General features: G+C 38.0%; 1 protein-coding gene across 8 annotated transcripts in view; it reads right to left on the bottom strand.

Annotated features, from left to right (window-relative positions):
- Nucleotides 1–25602, bottom strand: part of KCTD1 (potassium channel tetramerization domain containing 1) — a 100095-nt gene that overhangs the window by 23835 nt on the left and 50658 nt on the right. For 3 of the 8 annotated variants that reach the window (XM_044424393.1, XM_044424396.1, XM_044424394.1), the window contains exon 2: nt 7051–7229. In XM_044424393.1, coding sequence (XP_044280328.1) covers nt 7051–7229 — 179 coding nt within the window. Of the gene's footprint in view, nt 1–2243; nt 2291–7050; nt 7230–7781; nt 7906–9410; nt 9500–10550; nt 10827–25602 lie in introns of those variants that run through there. The other 5 variants (XM_044424389.1, XM_044424390.1, XM_044424391.1 and 2 more) reach the window with 5 other exon arrangements.

Raw genomic sequence — 25602 nt, 5'->3', positions numbered from 1 at the left:
TTTCCTACTCCCCACTCTTTTTTGTCTTCTAGATTTTCAGGTATTTACAGATCTGATGTCAAATAAACTTTTGTTCTGTTTGGTCCAGTTCCTAGTTATTCTGTCTGCCAAGGTTTTCTATGATCTCTTGAGATTTCCCCAAATTATTCTCTTCCTGAGAATACCTTGTACTATCTTAATAACTTCCATAGTTGTCCTTTTAATTGTTGCTCAAAGGAATATAACATATGAAACAGTACTTAAGAGCTGCCGGTGCATTTCCTTATAAAACTGTGAAAGCAAAATGCACAGATTATAACTTATGAAAAATCATGGAGAATCAAAACCATAAGACATGGGAAAGGAACAATGCATTAAACACACGTGTGATTTGGCATGGTAAGATACTCATATTAAAATTTCAAGTATAAATGGATTTCTTTTATAGCTTGTTCTTTCAAATGCTAAGGGTCAAACCAAACATTCCTTTAAGCATGTAGTAGAGCTATATGGGTTACTTTTAGTTACTGATTTGCCAGTTTGGACTCAACTGGTTAGCTGATTTGGAATCAAGTTCTTTTTTTCTTTTTAAACATCCTTCCAGGTGTGGAGGGATGGAATTTCAGAGCAGAAAAGGATGACAGAAAACTTTTTACAGTAGCATGATCCCAATCCAAATTAGAGCTGCATGAACTTGCAGGAGAAGTAAGTAAAAATCGTCATATTTTGTCTAATCCTAGTATTCCCAGGAAAAGTCAAGTAATTCAGATGCAGAAAGCCTAACTGAAGCTATCATCTCTATCCATCTATTCAATTACTTGCAAGAAAGACAGGATGCATTATTTAGTCTCTTTAATTTATATCTATTATCCAAAAGAGATAATTGAAAGATTACTGTTGTCCCTGACATAAATATACATTAACAAGGCTTTAAGTTTTACGTGTGAATAATTTACACCTTATTGGATTGTCAATTTTATTTATGTTGTAAGCCGTCCAGAGATACAAGTAATTGAACGGCATATAAATTTTATAAATAAATAAATAAAGATTTTTTTGCAACATAAAACAGTTTCTATTTATAAACCGATTGAATGCAATAGAGATATAACTGCAAAAAATGAAAGCAGTCCCAGCTCAGTCAGGTACAATATGTATCCTCCTAGCTGATACAGCTTACCCTAATGATTTTAGTACTCTCCTTACAAGGGGCAGGAGGGGAAGTATCAATCCATTTTTTCCTTGGTTCTTTTTTCTGCGGAGTATCATCAAGATGATGATTTTTTGATAAAGCATTTCACACAGGGGCCTGAAGATAATGGATTCGATAGATACACTTAAAGGATCATTCGTCAATTTAGTATTGACTATTTGTGCTGCTCCAAGACAGGAAGAGATTTCATTCTTTAAAATATAAACTGTGAAGCCCTGAAGCATATTCTTAAACCATTTAAAAATAAATCAACTTTCAGATGGGTAAAAGGACCCTAGAAGAGCATTAATGAACTTGATCAGAGCTTTCAGCAGAATCTAAAACAAGGCCAGGCAAATTTTGGATCTGCTTTTCAGCAGGGACACTCTGTGGCCTGGAAGTGTTTGCTATTTAGAATGTGTGGTTATGCTTCCTTGAGTAAGGCCACAAATTATTGTCCTTGATTAAGGCTACAAAATATTGTCTTAGTATTTGAGACATAATATCTAGTTGCACAAGTGTGTTAATTAATTGCTACCACTAATGAGGATAAAAGGAAAAGCAGTTACTATGCAAACCAGATCATGACTTCTATATATAAAGGAGCAAGCTGTTATACCCTGTGACCATATTAAACAATCTCCTGACACTGCAACAATTATATTCAAGAAACTACTTTCTCCTTGTCTTTCTCCCACACACAGAGGATCTACCTTCCCTTCCTGAAATGGAACCCTGACAGGAAATCCTGCCCAATTTAAATGACTGCAGGCAAATTCTAGCAACAGGAGCACAAAAGAGCTCAAATGCACTAAAAGTTCAACCAATATGGAGGATGTCAAATGAAGCTGCAAACATTCCAAAGAACCACGTAGGTCAGAAACCAGGACTTCCCAAGAATCAATTGGCTCAAACATAGCAAGGCCCAACTGATTCATCTGGACTACTAATGAAAGGTTCTTATCTGCTTGCCACAAAGATCATGAGAAAGTAACGGTTACAACTGCAACTACTACGGTATCCAACTATTTTTCCACAGATAGCTCTCTGCCCTACTTTCTCATTTACCCACCTGCCATAACTGAAGAGAGCAAGCATCTTTCTGTCTCTCAACTGTCTTTAGCTAAGATGAAAAGACAAAAGATACAAAATTGAGACTTTAATTGCTAAGTTTGTTATGTAGTGTTAATAAAAGTTTATTTAGTCAGTCAGAAGTTACATTTGATATTATTGTAACATGTTTTCACTAGTAAGCCTGTTGCAGATCAATTTTCCTAAGATCAGAAATATTATACTTGTTATTTAATTTATGGCCTACTTCTTGTCATTTACTAGACCTCCAAAGGTTCAGTTTTTCTGACTGAGGACATGTTTTGCAAGCCGGGGGTCCCAGGTTCAATCCTTGGCATTTCCAGGTGAGGTAGGGCTAGAAGAAATTCTGCCTGAACCCTGGAATCCCTGCCAGTCAGTAAAGACAATACTGGGCTAGACAAATTAGTGGTCTGACTCAGCATTAGGGTACTTTCTATGATTCTTAGGAAGAAAGCTAGCAGCAAAAAACAATGCTGTAGAAAATGTACAGGAACATGCCATGATGAGAACTACACAACTGAAAGGAAATTGCAAGTTACAAGCAGGAACAAGTTGGGACAATAACAATAGCCAGGATTGTAACTGATACTTAAGTCAAATAATTGATTCTGTAGTTTAAAGGAAAACTCACAGACTTTCAATGTCAGTGCAAGGGATTCAAATATTGGAAAAGATAAGGCGGAAAGTGTGAAAACAAGACTATAGTTGGCCAAGCACATGGCCAGGTTTTGTTTGTTTGCTTGGTAGCTAGCCAATGTCTGTTCTTGGCACTGACCCTAGCCTTCCCTCAAGGTCTAGGAGAGGGAAATTTTTATCTCCGACATCATGTTGAACTTTGGAGGAACTTAAAACATGATTGAGGCACAACCATGACAACAGGGATAATCCTCATGCTCAGTTACATGTTCATCAAAAGGGAAGAGATGCTTGCCATGTCAATGGTAGCAAATGAATTTGATAACCTCAATAGCACAGTATAATTAAATTCAAAGTAAGCAAGCTTAACCTCCTTGAAATTCATAGGTCTAGAACCAGTGATGCTGTCAAATTTTGTAATGAACCTGTTCATGGGTCAAACCTTACCCACTTGCAGTGCTCACCTCTTAAGGAACCTAGATCAGAGGTTTAAAAATTTATTATTAAGTTTTGAATTAGCAGCAAGCTTGAGCATGTGCAATCTGTAACTGAACAATATTTCCGTGTGTGCACTGCACTGGTTGGATTAACCTCTTTCTTGCCTAATCTGGTGCTGCTTCCTCCCTTGCCACTACCACTCTGGCTTGACATGAAGCTGAAAGACTCAGTTGTGCTCGTGCCCCCATTTTTCACTTGTCCTATATGTATTACCACTCTGGCTACACAAGAAAGAGGATGTGGCAATACCCTCACCCCAATTTTGTCATTTTACCATCTCCTTAGCAGCTTCCCTTGACATCAGTCATTGCTACATCTCTTACTCCGATAAGGCACTTGCTCCCCAGAAACACTCTGTACATGAAAGAGCTCATTTACACAGAAGAAGTCACTTTGAAGGCAACCACTCATCCAAACCCACTCTCAAATGATTAAAAAACAAGCTCCCTCAGAGTAAATTCACCCATCACTAACTAAAAGGGACACTGGATTATGCTCTCAGAAGCACCCATGGTGTTCAGCAAAATGTGCTGCCTTGAGCAAGGTCCAAGACTACCTGCATGTCAGCTAACAACAGAAAGCCAATATGCACAGAACTTACGAAGAGAGAAGCACACATGTCCTGACTGCACTCCAAAAGAACAGGTAAGGCTTTATTGGCCAAAATACCCATTTGAAGATTGTGGCATCAAATCTGAAGGATCCTGATCACTTCATGCCTCCTCTTTAACAAAACCCTGGGAAACTAATCTCACAAGTGACAAACTTTTCCAAATGCAAAGCAGGCAAAGTGGGCCAAAGCCAACATGAAACATTCTGTAACTTGGCAGTCATAACCTGGAGCGTCAAACATGCCCTTTGGGTGGCCATGGGTATTGGCTGCAAAGCTATAAGCCGAGTCTGTTTAGTCCTGCAATTATACATGTTTGACATATTAAAGTGCTTAGCAACTATATAGCAATTTAGGAAAGACTAGAAAAGCAGAAGCTATTTCATTTGAAACCAAATTCATGCACTGGGGCTAGAAAAGATTTCTCAGAACAGTAACTATATGACTTATTATCTTTCTTCAGCATTGATGAGTCATGACCAAAACTGAATCCATGGGACGTGTAACTAAATTATACCAACTCATATAAATAAAATGAAAATATTATTAGGCTAGCAAAAAACTGGTATTCTAAAGGTAGGACTGGGTAAAATGATGACTTCTGCTGTGTAGAACCCTTCCAAGACTGACTTCTGGTAGCAAAGAAGGAAGGAAACAATATAGCCAGAGGACCCTGTGGTTTGGCCAAATCAGTCAAGCCTTCACTGTGCATTTTACAACCATTCCTATTCCACTTGGTTAGGTTATACTTACATATTCTCTACCAATACAAAACTGCAATTGTATAGCATCTGACTTGTTGATTTTATTTTATAATCTTATTATAATCAGATTTTTAAAAGGCTAGAATGTTTTCCACTAATGTTTGATTATGCAAAGTACAATGTCTGCAATTTGTGGACAGGTAGAATTGATTTTTTTTATTTTCCTTCCAATAAATGGTGAACTACCATCAAGAACTACTGAACTTGACCCAACAGGTTTTTCTAGGTATTACAATTAAAAGTGTAATTCCTGAGACTAAGCGATACATTGATCGCTGTAGATGCCACCAGCTGATTACATTGTTAAATCTGTGTCCTTTATATATTTAAGTCAATTCTATTTTAACTACACACAATTCTCCATATCCAGTTTATATTCACTTTGATTAAGCAAACAGGGATATGAACCATGACTCCTACATGAAGATCCAGCTAGATGAGAAACTGAAATGTCAATTGATAGTATACATTCCATTTTGGTCCAGTGACCTATTTATATGATATAAGGGGAAAGAGGTTTGACTATAGGAACTCAATCTCTGTTCTCTAACCCATCATGCTCAATAGCTCATTTTGCATATTTACTACCTATGGGTTACTGAAAATGCAGTAGAAAAAGCAAGCATTCTAGTTCCTACCTGCCTACCTGCTTCCATTGCTGTGGAGTAGAGCTAAACAACAGTGACTCCTCTTTTGATCATGAATTCAAACTTTGGGTTATTTGTCCCCAACAAAGCATAATTCTTGGTACATATGTTATGAGAGAGAAACTGGGGTGGAGCATCCCTCAGCTGTTTATTGAAGTGGGAGTGTACAGGTATGCAAGCACTATGGGTTGTTTGCTATATGACAACTGGGTGATTAATATTGGCAGTGCTGATCATCTGAGTAGCAACAAGGCCCTCAAATATACACATATGAAGATCAGTGGGCCATCTGTAGTTTCAGTCACTAACTTTTAATAAAAACTATTTTGAGGTTTTAAATTATCTACTACCCAAGACACCTGGATAGTTATTAGTTTACTATTAACATATACAATTTGGAATTTCCCAAATAACTTGTATGATTTACCAAAACACGTATGTTTGAAACTTATATAGCTTGAGTAATTATATGCTTTTTATACCTGCTAACAATAATACCTTAGTACAGAATTATGCAAAAGTATTAGGTAACAATTATTACTCTAAAATGCCTTTATTTTTTATGCCATTCATTGCTCAGATATATTTTTGGACATCTGAAAATATGATAAAACTGTTTATAACTGTTTGTTTATGTTTATTTATGAATGTTATAAGCTGCTCCGAGGCTTTTTGCGAATGGGGCAGCATAATGGTTTAAATAAATGAATAAAATAAATAAAGAAAAGAAAATAAATATTTTTCATTAGGAATTTCTTGGGAGAATATAAGCTAGCTTGGGTTCAGTGTTGTCTTAAGGCAAGTGGCGTGCTAATGACAATTTATGCAGTATGGAAGGGGTGCACAAGAAGGAGAAGGCTACTTTCAGCCTCTTTGCTCTCTTCTCCCTGCCATGTGCTGGATTCAGAAGTTCCAGCTGCCAGCTATGCCCTCAGTGTTAGCAGGGAGAAGGTCTCACAAGGTTGCTGCATGCTGGAATCCCCAGGATGCAGTATTATAGTGAAAGCAGTACTGGTTGCTGGCTCAATAGTTCTAAACAGAAAGGTCTACATACTGTTGGTTTGAGGAATATCCTGGTATAGAGTAGGCTAATGGCAGAAACAACATTTCCCTCCATCAAATTAGATAACTGTGATACAGACAGCAAGAGAAAGTTTCAGGGTATGGGAAAGTGACTTGGCAGGTGCTTGATTCCTGCACTGAGTTCTAGACATCCTGGTGACTATACAAAGAAAGTGCAGATGGAAAAGCAAAAACAAACCAGGTTCACCCAAGCAGTTATTTCATGTGCTAAATAGACAACCAGCAGGACATAAAGGTTTTGTGTAGAAGGTGTGACAAACTTTAGCATGTGGAAATAAAGAGAATACAGCTTAAAGGGCTAGTGTACAAGTGATGTCAGTAGGTAATTTGACAGAGCCAAGCAAATCCTGAATAAAGAAGCAACATCCACTCTTGTATTTTCATGTAGTTAAGCATTTTCTAAGTATTATGTTACTCCCAGAAATGCAGGATACATTTTCTAGTGAAAAGTTTTTACATTGGATAAAAGGTGTATCACAGAGGTCAGGGGAAAGAAGTGAGCAAACTAACAGAGCTACCAGAGACATATAACATATTCTTTAGAATTACCTTGAATCAGGATATTTAGTAAGTGTTGCCAAGCTGCTGGTATACATGTGCCCACCCACATCAATATGTACCGGTGCATTGGATTTTGTGAGTTGAGCTGGTGTGGGAATGCCTTGATTGTTCAAAGGAGATGCAGGGGACCTAGTGATCAGAGGTCTTGACATATTGGGCCGGCTGTCCTGTGAAAAGACACAAACACCATTAGCAATTTGATTTCCTGTTTTAGAAAAGCTAGCAATAAAACTCTCAAATTAACATTTAAGAATGAATAAAATACAATGTCACCAAAAAAATTGCAGCCAGTTGTCTTTAAATGTAGTAGTGGTGGTGGTTGTTTAAAGTGAGTTAAACTTTCAAAACATGAAATTTAGGCTGCAATCCTATGCATTTTTAGGCAGAAACCAGTCATGTTGGCCAGGGATTGCTGGGAGACATAGGTTTTTTCCTGACCAAACATGCATAGTAAACTTGAAATGTAATTGCATTGCAAGCTGAAATGTCTAAGATAGTACTGTTTAAACCCACATTATGGTAATGCAGTGCCACAAAGCTTCCATTTAAAGAACAGAAACTGCTCAATCCTTATATTTTAGAGCACAGTTAGGACACTAATGCTCTGGTAATTTTATGCCCATGATAAATATAATTTACCAGAAGAAGGGATAAGTAGAAATTTGCTGAGCCCCAAAACCCTCCTATGTGCTAAGCAGTTAGAATAGGTAAATACAAACCCTCAGCTCTTCCATTCTGCCAACTCTTCTCTTGAATTTCCAATTCACATATCACGCAAACAGAAGAGGAAACACCTGGACTAGCCAACTGTTCATGTACTGTAAAACATGGGGCACCGAGAGCCTTTGAGAAAGACATTTTCCATGTAAATATTATACAAGTTGTGTCAGATGCCCCTCTGCACCCAGGTAGGCTTCTATTCCCAGCAGCTTCCCAAAGAAAACTCCAAAAGGAAGCAGCACAAGCAGATGCAGATGAAACAAAACACCTCAAACTGGAAATGCAATGTCAGTAAAAAGCAAGCACTGAGTTAGGGTGGAACAAAGCAAAAAACTTTGCTGAAGCCAGTAAGGCAAACCAGTTTCAAAATTCTGGAATGTAAACAAAACAAAAGAAAACCCAACCTGGCTACATTTCAAGACAATCTCACTTCCTCTAACTCAAGAATGTAGCTGGGATGCACTGGCTGAGGATATCAAGTGCTTCCTAGGTTTTACATTTGCATGCTAAAACATCAAATATACTTGTTTACTTTGCAATTCATTTACTTGCAAACTTAAGCTTTAAAAATTCAGTAATGATTTAATGAGGAAAATGTGCAACTCAGGTCCTGGGTTCAAAATTATGAAGTTCTTAGATGACCTTGGACAAGTTATTATCTCTAAAAGTGCAGTCCTATGTATGCTAACGGAGAAATAAGTCCAACTGAGCTAAGTGGGAATTAATTCTAGGTAAGTGCATATAAGACCTGAGCCTAAAACTGCAGTTCCCATACACTCTTAATGAAGAATAAACCCACTGAACTCCAAGAGGAACTCAGTAGACCTGCATAGGACTGCACTGTTAACCTACAATTTCCAATGGCAAAATGAGAATGACCCAGATAAGAATTTTAAAACACTTTGCAGACTAAAAGTGCTATGGGAGTGATTAAAGTTCTAACAAGGCTCACTACAGGATCATAACTTTTATTATTACATTTCCTTTGCTGCATGCTTAGAATTGCAGAACATGATACTATTGTTTATTTTTAAACTGAGAACCCCTACCTCATAATGTAAAGCATTATTTTACCAGAATTCTGGGACATCTCAGATTTGTGCTGCATTTTCGTATGGATTATTCATGGGTTCTTACACTGGACAAACTTATCTGACATAAGTAGCCACACAACACTATCTCAGAGATATAAGAATACTTCAGTGGATAAATACTAAACTATACTACACTCTTACAAAACCAAACTTGAAAACATCCTGAGCTATATTTTGTAACTGAAAATATGTTTAGGGGTCTCAGTTCCACAAGCTCTATGGACACTAGCTCTAATAAATTAGTACAAAAAGAAAGGAAACAAAACTACAATCTGTGCAAACAGTGAGAGTTAAGTTGTGACTTCTGTTAATCCCTATTTGCAGAGTGCTATGATTTTAGGATCTGGAAATGCTGGAAAACCTACTTGGGGAACAATAATTACTGGTTTCCAAATCCAACATCTATCTGAGTGGGAAGACTCCACCATCATATAAAGCATGTGGCTATATGTTTAATACAATGCTGGGAAAGAAAGAAGATAAATGGTTAGAAGATGGTGCTGATAAAGTGAAAAGTTTGAGAGTATCACATACTGGTATTGGATGTAACACTTCTGGAGGAGTTTAGATGCAACATTCTTGGGGGAGTTATGATGATTTATTGCTGAGTAGAAATATCAGAACTAAGATGAAAGAATAAGTCCTGTATATTAACAAATATTATACACTATTTCTTTTATGAATATATTTACTTCTCCTATCATACACCGCTATCATAATTTATAATTCAACAGCATCAAGAAGACTTTCCAACCTGGAATATTTTGCCATATAACTTTCTTCAGATTCCTCATAAGAATACTAACACCTCTAAGTCTGGTTGTATTTACTTCTGACAAATTTACTTCAGACCTCTTTTAACATTGAGGGGCAGACATAAGTGCGTAACAGTATAGTACAATCTTATAAATACTGCCACAGAAGTTACTAGTCTGCAAAAATGCTTTCTAGTCTCCTAAGAAGCTTGTAGTTTACAATTTCAGGCTGATGGCACAGGATGGAAAGCCTCCTCCATGTCCTGAACAGAAACAGCTTACTAGCCACAAAGCAAGTTATGGGGGAAGACTACAGCTCCATGGGACAGCACATGCTTCGCGTGTAAAAAGTCCCAAGTTCAATGCCCAGTATTGCCATGTAGGGCCTGAAATCCTGGAGAGCAGCTTCTAGTCAGTGTCAACTATATTGCACTATAAGGACCAGTGGTCCGACTCTGGGTCTGGAAGCTTCTTATGTTTCTAAGTTAGTAAAAATTAACTTCTATCAAGCAAACTGGTAGAGAAGGGGCAGAACAACTATGCTCCCATCTTTCAATATACTCCATTTCTATCATAGTCACTGAGAAAAAGATACTTTCTTTCCTAAATGGTTTAGCCACCTTTTGCCAGCCTGCTCACTCTCTTACATGAAATTCTTAATTACTTATGATGACTAATCTAATGCTTCAGTACAAAACTGGTACACTATATAATAAAAAACTAGACATAGATTGCTCTCTGTAGAACTGAGAGATACCAAACAAACTTTTGCAAATAACACAGCATTAAAACGCATCTCAGAGCATATTATTTTACAACAGCTCCTTACTAGGAGGCATTTTTTCTGACAAAATGGACAAATTACTGCTTTTGTAATTTGTTAGGCACATGTCATTGCGAGATGTTGAAAGAAACTTACCAGAATATCATCTCCTCATTCCACATACTGAGGAACACCTTAGTGTTCAGGAAACTACATCCTTCATAATGGTGGAAAGCTAAAGTGCTTTCTTAGGATATACAAAGAAATTTGTTTTCTCCAGTTCTATCCCCACATCTAATACAGGAGTTCTAAAAGAAGGGGATAGATTCCTGGTCAAATTAAGGATAATTTTACCTTGGTTTCTGCAATATTAGTACGTAATATTTTATAAAATCATTGATCTAGATATGTTTCCCCATTAAATCAATCCATGCAAGTGCAATTATCATGACAGTGCACTATGTAAAAAAAATGGACCATTTATAGAAGCAGAGAAATTCGGCTCTGAACTGAATAAAGGCTTTAATCTGAATAAAATTTAGGGAAAATAACATTTGCTGTTTGTATGTGATGGGTGACAGAAAAAGAAGCACTTGTTTAGGAATGGCACTAACGCAAAATGAACCAACCTGAATGTTACTCTAAAAATTCTAAGCTCTTCAAAATTCTACAAACCCATTGCACACAAACATCCTAGGAGTTTCAATGCATTTGAATTACTGTAACATGCATTCTGTACCTCTTAGATACTTTAAAAACTCTGCCCAATCCAAAGCTATTCCTTTAAATGGCAATTAAATGTGCATGCACACACACACACACACACAGGCACACAAGCGCACACACACACACACACATACAGGTGCTACAACTATTTGTCCACCTTAAAAGTTACAGATGCAATGCAAACTAGATGAAATAAACAAGCAGTGTGTGTGTGTAGTGTTTCCACATTTTAAAATACTACAAATTCCATGCTGCAATGACCCTCAGGCAAATATGCATATACCCAACATGATCCAGTCCCTGCATGTAAGTATTATGTAATGTATACAGCTTCTGATGAATTTCATCACTCTCCTGAATCTTCTGGGAAAAACCAGTTTGTTGCTGGGTAAATGAATTAAATATTTTTGTCAAAAAAGTTTTGAATCATTGTTAGTTATGTTCTTTGTAACAGAGATGAGTATTAACCATTCAGAAGGTCCTTCTTAACATGTGCATTTTGTAACTTCACATTTTCTGTACCAATGCCAGTTTCTTAAAATCTTAAATACTCATATTACCTACAGCAGTTATTGCAATTTTTGCCAGTTAATATCACTGTGTTTATTTGCATGAAAGAACCAGTACAAGTTCCCAACATCTGCAGGAGAGCTGCAAGGAAAGTGGAGGCATCAATCCTTAATCATTACACATACCCAGTTCTGTATTTAGCAGTACAATCCTGTATGTATCTACTCAGAAGTAAGTCCACTGAGTTCAGTGTGGCTTGCTCCCTAGTAAGCAAGTAGAGGAATAAACAGATAATTACCTGCTTTTTTTAGGCTAGCAATCAAAAGGTAGCTACCTGAATATACATGCAGGAGAATAACAAACAATGGCAGGTTATCACAGCTTAAACAAAATAAAAGGAACTAAAAGGTAACAGATATCAAATCTTTCACTTTTTGTTGTTTCACCTATCAGATTACTGTAATCATTTCTTTAATAGCTTTCCATGTTTATGAAATGTTTATAGACACTAACAGTAAAACATGCAAAAACACACACATAATTATAAGAGATTATCTAACTTCCATGAAGGAAAAATCTCTGTACTTTGAATCTGCATACCTCAGAGGAATCTACATAAGTATCTTTAACAAGTTTTTTCCACTCCATATCCAGGATCTAAATTACTGCCATCCAAATAGTTATCTATCCACAACACACGTTACATTCTTTCTATGAAATACGTATGAAGCTTCTCCCAAAACAACCTACTTTCCATAATTATTGGACAACAAGGTTCTAATAATGTTGGCTGCTTAACCTCCACTAGTTGCAGATTCAACCAGTTTTTATTTAGTCATAGTGCTTTTAAGGATAAAATCAAAGAAGCAATCCCCTGTACATGAACCAGTGCAAAATTAAGTAATTATAGGGTTAATTCCTGATTTAGTCTAATTACGGTAGACATGTTGCAAGCTTAGATCAGTCATGAACATTAAGTGTTATGATTTCAATAGATTTACTTGATGCTTGACACTATCTGGAACACACCCCATACCTCCCATGTGTAGCATAACAGCACTATCAGTTACTCTACTTCTTCTTAACGAGAACATATTCACAACTAGCAACAATGCATCCTGTCCATCTAGTTCTAGTATTATGAAGATGAACTAATTAATACTACAAAATGCAGTAAGTAGACAGCAACAGAACCACATTCAAAAGAATGTATAAGTTACTGTCTAGAGAATCACACAGTTTGAAACTTACATCTGTCTGACTCGCTGAAACTTGAAAACCAGTTTTCTTAAGATTGCCTTCTCAATTCAAGACTGTTCAACTCTCCTACTTTTCAAATTCTGAGTTGATCTCCTTTACAACTTCTTCATTGTAAAGCTTATTTGAATAGACATGTATCTTGCCCTTCACACACACACACACACACACACACACACACACACACACACAATATAAACTCATACTTTCAATTAAGAAGGAAGATACAAAAGCAGAATGTTCTACTGAATGTCAAATTATAACCAAGGGTCTCTAGTCAATACTGTAATTTTTATTTTTTTGTAAAATTTCCAAGAAGAAAAGAACTGAATTATTAATTCTCATCAGTGAGGAATTAAACAAATAGAAACAGTCTCTTACAAACAATTCTTAGTTGCCTTTAAAGATATCCTTTGGTACTAGCAAAGGACTAATTACCTTTGAAAAGTTACCTTGGATATATGCCAAATGTTGATGTATGTGTGTTTGCATGACCATAGCTTTCACTTTTTGCACCATCCCCGCCTCCCCTGTGATTAGTGATTTCTCCCCTAGTGATCAGTATGCTTTGAAAACAGTAACCTACCCACCCACATGCACAGACGGCATCTTCTTTCTTCTCCACTTAACCTCAACTGATCAACGATCCTTCAGTGAAACCAACTATACCATGCAACCAAGCAGATTTGTAATGATAGTTACAGGAAAGCCACACTGCGCTCTACACACATCCACTTGATAACACTAGAGTGCATGCTTCCTTCTGCACTCCAATGCTCACCGAAATGCACACTCCAATAGATATCTAGCCAGATTTATTCTGTCCATTTTTACAAATATTTTTACAATCTTTCAAAACTCCTCTCCTTCCAAGAAACAGTTATGGACAACACAAAAATATTCAAGAAAAACGATCCAATTTGGCTCATCTCCCTAAGGCAGAAGATGCAGGGAGAACACCTCTTTGCTGTGATGACAAGGTAACTAACACTCTTAGACTTTGACAAACATGATTTCTTTGTCTTCATTTATGAAACATAAAAATACCTGATGGTTAGGGTTTTTTTGGATCTTCCATGGCACATTCGCTTGGGATTGTTCCAGATCATCTCCCTATTAGCAAGGAGAAGCTAACACCCATCATAAAACTTCCAGAGGCGCACTAGATGTTTATTCTCCCCCTGGCAATTTCACCCTCAGAAGTGGAGCAAACATTGCCAGTTGCCATCTCTGCTGAGAAAGCAGAGAGATAATTTCACCCTGGGAAAGTTGCTGCTTTGAAAGCGTCTTGGGTGACAAAGGCCTTGCCTTTGCAATTCAATAACTCTTTTGAAGCAAAGAGGTTAAAAGAACAGTGATAAAAACAGCTTCTTCCTTTGAATTAGCCATTCTCTTCTTTTTTCCTGCTTTTTTAATGCACATTCAGGGTTTCAAAATATTGAAAAGTTCAGTACCATAACCACTGTAGCATAGTACAAATATACTGGGAAAGAGAGATTACATCCTGCAAGCATAAATACATTCCTGACTGGCTCAGCAAATACTTCCTGCCTGCAAGTTGGTACTTTAATGAAGATGCAGAATAGCAACATGCAAGAGTTAAACTTGCAAAATTAACTTCTAGATGTAGCATATTACATACAGGATAAAGTATTATAGTCCAATGCCAAAGGAAATTATGTTTTTAAATTACTTTTAATACCATGGGTTGTAGAGAATCCAGTCCAGATTTGCATAAAAACAGCAGGGGATAGAAAGTTCCCTCTTGCTACTCCCTCCCCAAATTGTAGCAAGAGGGGGCACAGAAGGAGTAGTGGGCTGGCACTGGATCCACAACAGAGAGGACAACTAACACAAGGGCCTGAAGCAAACCTCAGGCTTAAGTGGAGAAGAAGGCACGTAGTTGTGCTCCTCTCCTTTCCTCAAGCGACCACATATGCTTAGCTTTGTGCTGGTCTTGGCCAAGTCTTCACAACCAAATTCTAGTTCTGATCTGAGCAGGAGCAAGAACATGGTTTGAATGAAGAAAAAGTGTTCTTTTTCATACTGCTCAGTTCAGTACTACTGGAGAAAGACATCCCTGTAAACTTTGAATGTTGTGCCAGAGGTGCACAGGAAGTATTGAAAGGGCAGGTGGGAATATATATCTTCCCCTGAGCCATAACTACCGTATTTTTCACTCTATAAGATGCACTTTTTCCTCCCTCAAAAGTAAGAGGAAATGTCTGTGCGTCTTATAGAGTGAATGTGTGTGTGCCTGACACCCGGGATGCTGCTGGCCCACCCGCACCACGTGGCACCACCTGGCCAGCACGCGCTCGGCGTGCGCTGCTCCACCCCCCTCCTCCGACACAGGTGAGAGCTGTGCTGCTCAGGGGGAGCGGTGCGGAGGAGGAGGAGCCACGGGCTTTAACCTGCCGGCTGCACAGAGAGATGGACTGCTCACCCCCACCGCCCGGGAAGACCTGCTGCGCCGCCCGGAAGACCACCGCCGGCACGCTGCCGGCCCGGCTGCACCACGTGGCACCACCTGGCTGGCATGCGCTCGGTGCGCCCTTCTCTGCCCCCCGCTCCAGCGCAGGTGAGAGCTGTGCCGCTCAGGGGGAGCGGTGCGGAGGAGGAAGAGCCGCGGGCTTTAACCTGCCGGCCACACGAAGAGACGGACTGCTCACCCCCACTGCCCAGGAAGACCTGCCGTGGAGGAGGAGGAGCCGCGGGCTTTAACTCGCCGGCCGCACAGAGAGACGGACTGCTCACCCCCACCGCCCGGGAAGACCTGCCGCCGCATCACCCAGAAGACCACCACCGGCACACTGCTGGCCCAGCTGCACCACGTGGCACCACCTGGCCGGCACGCACTTGGAGCGCCCTGCTCCGCCCCCCTGCCCGGCGCAGGTGAGAGCTGTTAATCACAGGTCGGTGTGTGTTTTCAAATGGCAACCCGTCTTTTAATGAAGCCCATGGGGAAGCCCATAATGAAGCGCCTATGATTATCAGGAAGCTTTCCATGGATCCCTCCTCTAAAAACTAGGTGCGTCTTATGGTCAGATGCGTCTTATAGAGCGAAAAATACAGTAGTCCATTCCATTATGGCAGATTACCCTAGCCATCTGTGTGTGTGCGCGTGCGCATCCATGTGTATCTAAGATAATTCTGGAAGTTCTCTTTCATCAGCCTTATTGAAATCAATGACTTTCAATGCCACTTGCACAAGAAAACTTCCAGGTAGAGTGTGTCTAATGGAATCTATCATACGTATATTAGCTGTTTTTGTTTTTTAAAAGCTGCTCATGATGCACAATGTTAGCATAACTCAATAAAATTAAATCAATTAATTTGAAATTGAGTTTCTCTTGGTATCAAATGTTAACTCTTTTCTTTTCTTTTCTTTTCCCCTTCCCTCCCTCGTGCCAAAACCATGCTTTGCTCACAGGTCTTTTGAAAGCTGTGTAATTAGCTTCTTTTTTCTGTTTTGTGCTATATTAAATAGAAGCTGAGCTATGACTGAGGAGCAGCACTGAATGGACTTAGCCTGGCAGTGATCTGAGTAAAGGGGCCACAGCTGGGACTGCCGGAAGCAAAATGTGGCCAGTGAACTCTACAGTACCAAACAGTGACCTGCAGCTGAATTCCTTAGTCCTGAAAACAACAGGAGTATATTTGCTTCTACAAACAAAAGGGCATTTCAGAAGCACATAAGTCTGGAAAAGGAACAGATAGAAGACCCCTGCCATCTGAAAACTGCAGCACATTACATATCACATTATAGTAAAGCTGGTAAAAAGAAGAACAAGAAGAATCCAAGAACATTTCTTTCCACTGTAATTACTAAACTGCAATAACATTACTTTACCTTTAAGACTTTTATGCAAGACCTGGATCTTCCACTACTTTAGAGGTTGTTCCTGGTAATGTCTACCTTTCTGCAGTACAAGTTCTGATATCCTGTGCATCTCCCTGGAAACTTTATCAGCTTATGCTGCAAGGTTAGAAATGCACAAAATGACAACACTACATTGCACAGCGGGCATGTTTGCAAGATGTGAGAATTCATGGTGAAATCTTACCAGGTCTGTTGTATTGCCTGGACCCAGTTCTGGAGTTCCTGTACGGTAGGATTAGTTTTCTGAAACCACAAAGAGAATAAGCAGTCTGTTCTAAAGTTTCCATGCTTCACTGTGGTTTCTCTGGGAATCCAGACTTGGGAATGCTATTTTACCAAATGCTGGTATGGAAACTTCATAGAGTCCCCTGGCAAGAGGAACCACATTAGTGGCTACTTTTAGCCTTCCCTCTCTACTGCCTTCAGCTCCCTAGCACCAGATGTGTCATTGCTCACTTTATTCCTATTGGCTAAATGATGTATCCGCCACAACGTGATAATACAAAGTAGAAGGGGGAATCATGATGAAACTGTGCATTTTCATTTAATAAACACCACTGTGGCGACTGGAGTGGCTGAAAAGTGCCACAGACATGCAGGTGCACTCAGGAGGAGGAAGGGGAGAAGCCTGCCTCAGGACCACAGAAAGCAATCATGAGGATGCTGCTGCAATCCATAGACAAGCATGGGGGAAGGACAGGGATTTTGCATACAGGAGCTGTTGGGATGCATGGCAAGGCTAGGACAGAGAGGGGTGCAGTGCAACTGCACTGCTTGGCCATGATCTAATTGTCTGGCTGGAAAACCTGGGCAAAAATCTGTGCACTGTGGAAATCATGCAAGGCTGTTTGCCATGTCATATTAATCCAGCCAGTGACTGAAACTGAAGGTGCTACAGTAACTTTAGCAAAAGAAAACTAAACTGTTGACATAAGATATAATCCTAAAAACACTGTGTTCTTTCAGGTGTAATTCTTTTTTGTAAAATAGAAATAAATATAAAATATATATGGTATTGAGTTTGTATTTTTACAAATATTCTGATAAGTTCCACATAAAACTCTAAATGTGATTGATATAACATTTAAATTACACTGTGTGGTTAATTTGATTTCTCCCTAAGCTAATATTTCAATTCAAATATTTTGCAGCTATTGGAAAAAAACTTTTGATATATTTATACTGCACAAAGAATTTACATGGAAAATGTTTTTAATTTGGTTTACTAATCATAGGATATTTTGGGAAGAAAAAAGAGTCAAACATACATGCTAAATCAGGTATCATTACGTAGAACACTGGAAAATGGTCTGGACAATATTCCAGTTCTACTTTTCTAGAAAAACCATATCAGTGCTTAAGGCTATGGAACGCTCCTTGAACGACATGAACTAAGAGGAATCACTAAAAAAATGGAGTCACCTCCTAAAGGCAAGAGACTACTACATAAAACAGTGAACAGAAATTTCCATATTTCATCAACCCTCTTCCACTGGCATTTCTCTGGATCCAAGCCACTGCATGGGAGAGTTTGCTTGAAAATCAAACCAAATTAAGCCATATCAAACCAAACCACAAATATATTTTTAAAGGAAAATATTTACAGTCCATAATTTAAATCACTACCTTACCGATATACCTGTCAGTTATAATGTCAGAATATTAGAAGATTTGCATTCATAGCTGTCTGCCCAAGGACTTATCATTTGGAAAGTCTTCCTGTGGCAATAAATGATGCCTACAGTATGGTATACTGGCCAATGTAGCAGAGCAAAATGACTACTGTCATGTTTCACCAGGCTTAGAGTTTAGTCACATTTAGATTTACAAAAACAGAAGTGTCCAAAAAGTCTTTTAGAGAGCACCCTTGCCCACATGAACACTATGCCGTGTCACCAACAGAAAGCAGATGCACTGCAGAAAAGAAAGTGGTCCAACCTAAGACAGCCGCACTTCATGCCACAAGAAGGAAGTCCTAGCATTCAGCACCATTCAGAAAAGTTGGAGAGACAAATAAAAGTACCCCCTGCATAGACACACACACTTCTTGAAGCAGTTTTAGAAGCAATGGAGGAACTGCTTGTAGAGCACATATGGGTACATGATGGTTCACAGACTGCACAGAGCCCTTGGTTAAATTCTGAGTGGCTTTCAGAACCACTCCCAACTTCTCAGCTGATTCTCCACTTTCCCTACTCCTTGCTGTCCAGCTGATGAATGCAGGAAGCATGCTTCTCAACCTATTCAAAATTTACATGGAATGAAGAGTACATGGTGAAGTCGTCAAGTTTGCTGATGACATCAAACTATACAGAGTAGTTACAATGAAAAGTGATTGTTATCTCTGTTAAAGGATCACCCACTGCATATACATGGTCCCCAACAAAGGGCTTGGAATGCTTAGGATGTTTCAAAATAACTTATAGTAAACTCCCTTTGAGCTTTCTGCTTTATAATCCAGACAACTAATGGTTTCAGAAACTAAAGCAAGTGAGCTGAGGAAAGTTTCAGGAGATAGTTTATGTCTTGTGAGATCGTTCCTCAGGTCAGGCAATGAGGATTTATATCAAGTCTGCACAACTGGTAACTCACCAAGCTGCAACTATGTATTGTGGTAGCCTGTCAGCTGCTTGACAAGTTTCCTGTTCTTTTGCAGTCCCAGGAAGGCAGCAAAACCAGGGGCTTTATATAACCCCTTGCAGGCTTCAGACATTGCTTGTGGACTGTGTTTGGCTGTGTGCACCACATCAACAAGCCTGAGTTACAGCTTTCACTGAAACTGGTATCAATATTTAAGTTTTTTTCTAGTTGATTTAATACACTTTTCAATATGAAATATCCAGTCTGAAACAATACACAGACGCTCTAGAAGATCTCAATGGGCTTCTCTTGCTTCATTGAGCAGTGAAAATGTTTTAATAAATAAATAAATAAAATGAATATGGCTTACCTGCAATAACGCAAGAGCCTTTCAAAAGCAACTATTTTTGACTAAGCAACTGAACCAGCTTAATTCATTCTGCCAGACCAACACTTTGCTATAAATAAACTGCAGTGACTACAGGTGAAAGCAGGTGAAGCTTCCCACAGAGAGAGAGAAGCATTTTCTCCTAGATGATTGGCAGATACTGTAGTTTTGGCATACTGTACTGCACCCGTACTAAACATAATTACAGAAGTAAGCAGAAAAAGTGTCCAAAAGTGCTTAAAAGTTTAAACAAGCAAGCACAATGTAAACCATGTTATCCCATCAATAAATAAAAATAGGATACAAATCTACCATATCAACCCATTATGTGCAAGGCTAAAATACATCTCATATCTTGATAGCCCTATAAACAGATTATGGTCACAATTAAACAACAAACTATAATTAAAACATACTCAATGATTAAAATACCATTGTACCTAGACATATAGGTGGCTCCTCTCCCTTCAAATAAAAACCTGGAATGTCAAGGAGCAAAAACTGTCTTCCTGTGAACAATATGGCATGAGGTCATTGGGATCAATTTCCCAATAACATACTAGTAAATATACCCTAAGTGTTATCTAAAGACACACGTGTTCTTCCTCTGATGTCTTCAGAGCAAAACACATAACATTCATATCCATATTCTGTAAACAGATCCAGAAAAATCACAGTTTCTGCAAATCAATATGATAATGCAAATTATTTTATAATATGTCACCTTGTAAGCTAGCCGATTTTAGAATCTGCTCAAAGTCTGAGGCTGCATATATTTCACTAAAACAGATATAGGGCATATACTTTAGCATGTTCAGAAAGAGAATTCTGAAGAACTGAGACAAGTAAGAATAAGGTAAGTTCTAGATATTATTGTCAAAGTGAAAACAAACACATCATCAAGTCCAGATGCTATCCATCTGAGAGTCCCTAAAGAATTCAAATGTAAAATTGCTGATCTTTCAACAAAAATATGTAACACATTCCTGAGAACAGCCTCTCTGTCAGGGTCGGGAAGTGGCCAACATGATTCCAATTTTAGGAAAAAATGAAGTAGGGATGGGATCTAGGATATTATAAGCCATTTAGGTACCTGGTAACTATTGGGAACTGTCATTAAATGGAAAATAATCAAGCGTAAGTATTAACATTGCTTCTACAAAGGTAAGACCCCTCTCATCAACCATTTAGAATATCTGAGAATGCCATTTAGCATGTGGATGAGACTGATTCAGTAGGCATTGTCTACTGCATTTCTACTTGTCTCCAGAAAGTCTTTTGATAAAGTCCCTCTCCCTCTCCCAAGACCATTCTAACAATCATGAGAAAAAATGGAAATAATCCTTACAAATCACTAACTGGTACAAAAGCAGAGAAAAAGCATAGATGAACAAACCTTTCAATAAAGGAAATTTCAACAGTGACAGTCAACCAAGGTTTCTGGGTTGGGACCAGCACTTTTAAATATGTTGTGAAATGATCTAGAATTAGGGATGAACAGTGAGGTGTCCACATTTGCAGATACCAACAAATTATTCAGAGTGGAAAAAACAAAGAGATTGTGATAAACAACACTAAACAAAAATGGCAAATGTGTTCAATATAAAAAACATGTAAATGGGGCACACAAACCAAATATAAGCTTTGTTCTTCAAAACTTATGAAGAACTAGCACCATCCCAGGACAGGAGAAATATATTGGCATGTTCTAGAGAGAAAGAGAGAGAGAAAGCCCTTCTGCGACACCACATGAAACTACTGCTGTATTCACCATAAAATGGTCTTGTATGAGGAGCGTCGAAACAAAAGCTGAACTGCATACCAAAATCCAAAGATTTCCATTCCCTCAACCATACTGTAATTCTGGACTGAGTCATACCTTCAAGAAACTAAATGAGAAGAACAGGAAGATCACATGCATCCAACCAGTCTCCTTCCTGCCAGGCCCATGATTTTTTTAAAAAAGCTAAATACTATTAGAAATTCCTGCATAGGTGCACACAATAATGATTTTCTGCCTCAAAATCAGAAGAGCTGGGTGGCACATTATACATATATGCTAAGACATTATGCTGATGAAACGGAGCCTGGAGAATACAGTAGTTCACCTAGATATAGCAGTACTACCTCATCACACTTTCAGTTTACTTAAGTATCTGAGGAGGGCCTCAACTGGTAACAGAAGGCAAGTGTGAGCTTTAGTTTTTCTCTAGGACTTTAGTTTAGTGACACTCTAGTTTTTCTCTAGGACATAGTTTTCGTGCCTTTACTGTATCATATGTACCATCCACACTGAGCAACCAGCTAAAACATGCTGTGTGATTTACTGTAAACAATAAATTAAAATGGGTCTCAATTACATGTGCATAATGAAATACAATATGATATAATGATTTGCAGAATACTTCGCTTTCAGTATGTGGCTTAATGCTAGCTAATTTGCAATTGAGCTTTTAATTTATTAAGGGAGAAAAGCCAGAAACTTTCAGACAAGAGAGGTGAAAATAGGTTCAGAGGTAAATAAAAATGGCTTACCAATTAATTACCTATTATTGCAAAAAGGTTATCATACGTAGTCGTCTGCCTTAATTTTCTACTGATATATTACAAATATTTCCTTTTAACTGGGAATCAGTACTTCCTTATTACATCCAGTTCTCAAGAATTACCAAGATTATTTAGTGAGCAATATGGAAAAGGACAATTCATTCACTGATGCTACCATACCACAATAGTGGCTTATTTTTTAGCACTGCACCAGCACTCAAACAGTGTACCAGTGCTAGCATACAATTTCAGTCCAAACGCAATGACATTTAGAGTTTCTCTCCCAGCCTCCATCTACCTGGATACTACACGCCGAAAAAGATCGGTTGGTGGCAAAAAGGTAGAGAGCATTCACAGTATAGTCCCTCTATTAGGGAACAAACTCCCCACTGTCTGGTTCCAATGTTAAGGCTGCCCCCTATGCTGAGGCATTTAATGGCATATGGGGGCTTTTGTCGACAGTGGTCTATTACTGAACCTACTGAATGTGTTTATTTGTTCAAATGTTTTCCTTTCTTTGCCTTTAAACTTTGTGCTAAAATTTGTGCTGAATTTTATCCTGTTCGTATTGTATTGTTACTATATTTTATTGTTTGTATAAATTGTTGTTACCCACCCACAGAATTTTGGCTGTTGGTCAATATATAATGCATTATTTTTATAAACTGCATAAATGAACTGAATAGTATTATCTGAACATTACAGGGTCAAATCAATTATTAGTTTTTAATCCAAAACTGAATTATGATCACACTAATTTCTCAACAAGATTGTCAGTACAAACAACCATTTATCTAACAATTAAATGGAAATGCAACTTGATGGGACAATTAAATATAAGTGGGAATGCAACTTGATGGGACATTGCTAATTTACAGGGTATCTGCCTATGTAGATATGTCCCGATAGCAAGCTATCATGTGATGCAAGTCATATACAAATACCAAGTTATAATACAAAGTGCTGGAAAGGCAAGGAAGTGGAGTGGACTTTTTCCACATGTGGTGGACATGCAGTAAGGTTTTAAAAATTGGAAAGAAATACATGCTGAAATACAGAGAATTCTGAAAACTGACTTTCCTATGAATGCTAAGAATATGCTGTTGAGTATTGTGCCAGAAACTCTTGCAAGAAATATGAAAGAATTATTTAAATATGACAACAATAGCTAGAGTTATAATTGCAACAAAATGCCACACTAGAGAAGATTGGAAAATTAGCAGAATATTCAGTAATGGCAAAATTAACCAGCTATATAAATAGAAAACTGGCCAAAGAATTTAATGATAAATGAAAAACTTACTATACATATTTTACTTAACAATTCAGAGAAAAAATAGAAATATGTAAGGATGACTTAGCTGAAACATTTACTAACCAGGTACATATAGAAGACCGGTTAAAGAATTTTATGTTAAATGAAAAGTCTATTATAAATCCTTCATTTAATAATCAAAAGTGTTACTATTAAGTATTATGTATGCAATTATCAAATCAATATAATTGCTTTATGAATTGAACTTTTTGTTATGGTACTGTTTTATCTGGGTGAAAAAAGGAAAGCTCAATTATTAATTGCTGGTAGGTTTGTGGATATGTTATGTGATTATTTACTTGATACCCACGTTAAAGTTTTTTTTTTGTAATAACCAGGTATTATTGTAAACATTGTAGTTATAAAATTTATAGAATAATTATTGTCTTTTTGTGTAATTTCCTGTTATATGAACTTTTTGCAAAAGGTTCCTTGGGATCTTTCTCTTTCTTTTTCCATGTTATCTTTTTTTTCCCCCTTTTATCAATAATGATGATGATGATGTCATGTGCAAATGGGCAAATGCCTAAGACAACCTCTATTGAAAGTGCTATCATTGTGGTAGTCCAAAAATAAACACAATACTTGGAATCCCGACTTTTTTCCATCAGTGAGATCATCCTATTTATGGAATGTTGTTCATAAGTTTCCTCAGTGGTGCAGGAAGAGAGGGCAAACGTCTGCCAATTTTTTCTTCCCTCTTCAGATCCCTGTATCATCAAAACTGCCATGGAAGATTGAGAATGGGGGACAGGGGCAAATCAACAAATTTGCTTAAGCCACTGGGATCACCTACTGGATGGAAAGAAAGCCTTTCATACATAGAGAAAACTCTTCTATGTACAGAAGAGACACAGGATCCAAATGAATGACATCTGTATAGGAACAATGCTTAAAAGATCATGCCCCAAGTATCCAGTGCACGTATGTTTTCATTTAAATATGACTTTTCAAGATCATAATGATTAAAAAGTTGAAGGGAGACAAATATTTTTTCAAAGGTACTCCTCTAGAAGTCTTGTTTTGCCAATGAATCAATCCATTAAAAAACTTTTTAAAATATAGCAGATGGGCTACACAAGTATGAGATGCAGCAACCCATTTTCCTTTACAAAATTAGTACCCAAATGTCAGAGTTTATAGCAGGCTTCCCTTTGGCATACACGTTACAGGTTTCTTCAAATGACACTGAATCCAAATTGTACTGAAAGAACCTCCACAGAATTCACAACATATGGTCTATTAAGCAGTAACTTGCACATTGATATTTCAGAGCTACCTTGCTTTTTTTCTTTTGAAGAGGAAAAATGCACATGCTTCTGATGCAAGAAAAAAGGCGAAAGAAAGAGGGCGGGGGGAAGACAGGTCTTCCAAAGTGGCTAAAAAATCTACAACATAACTAATTAGGTTCCAACTTCTAACACAATAGTTGGTGTACTAGGGTCTATTATCAAGTATATAGCTAAAGGCAACAGACAATACAACCCTACATTCAATTTAATTACAGCCCATGGCTTTTGCAGCAGTGGCATATTTCAAAGGATTTAACCACTCATTTATTTCTAGACCATACATAAAATAAGGCAGCTCACTGTCATACAGATTCACCAATTAAAACCAGGCATTTTCTGATCTCTGGGTCTCTGCAAGGAGAGCAGTGAGCAAAAAGGAGCCTTTTTCCACAGCAAAAGCACAGATGCCTCATTTAATAGGGAAAATGCTTTCAGGCACCTGTGATTCTAGTTTGTGCAATAGGACTTTGATGCTTGTATACTGGGGGTACTGAATTATTTAACTATTGCAGAAGAGGTGGATTCGCAAGATCTTAATTTCCTCCCTTCTCCTGATGAAGATTTTCAAGACAAAATATTAATGCTTCTTTGCCCCAGTTTTTAAAGACTGCTCAGCATCAAACATAAGGTTTTTGTTGAAATATTACATTAGCAGTTTGCAAAGAAATGGCTTTAAGAAAAGCCTCACACAGGTGAAAGAACATAAAAAC

Source organism: Varanus komodoensis, unplaced genomic scaffold, assembly GCF_004798865.1.
Source record: "Varanus komodoensis strain SLA01 unplaced genomic scaffold, ASM479886v1 scaffold14_1, whole genome shotgun sequence".
NCBI classification, from domain to species: domain Eukaryota; kingdom Metazoa; phylum Chordata; class Lepidosauria; order Squamata; family Varanidae; genus Varanus; species Varanus komodoensis.
The sequence above is the reverse complement of the archived record's forward strand: the minus strand, read 5'-3'. Positions and strand labels throughout refer to the sequence as shown.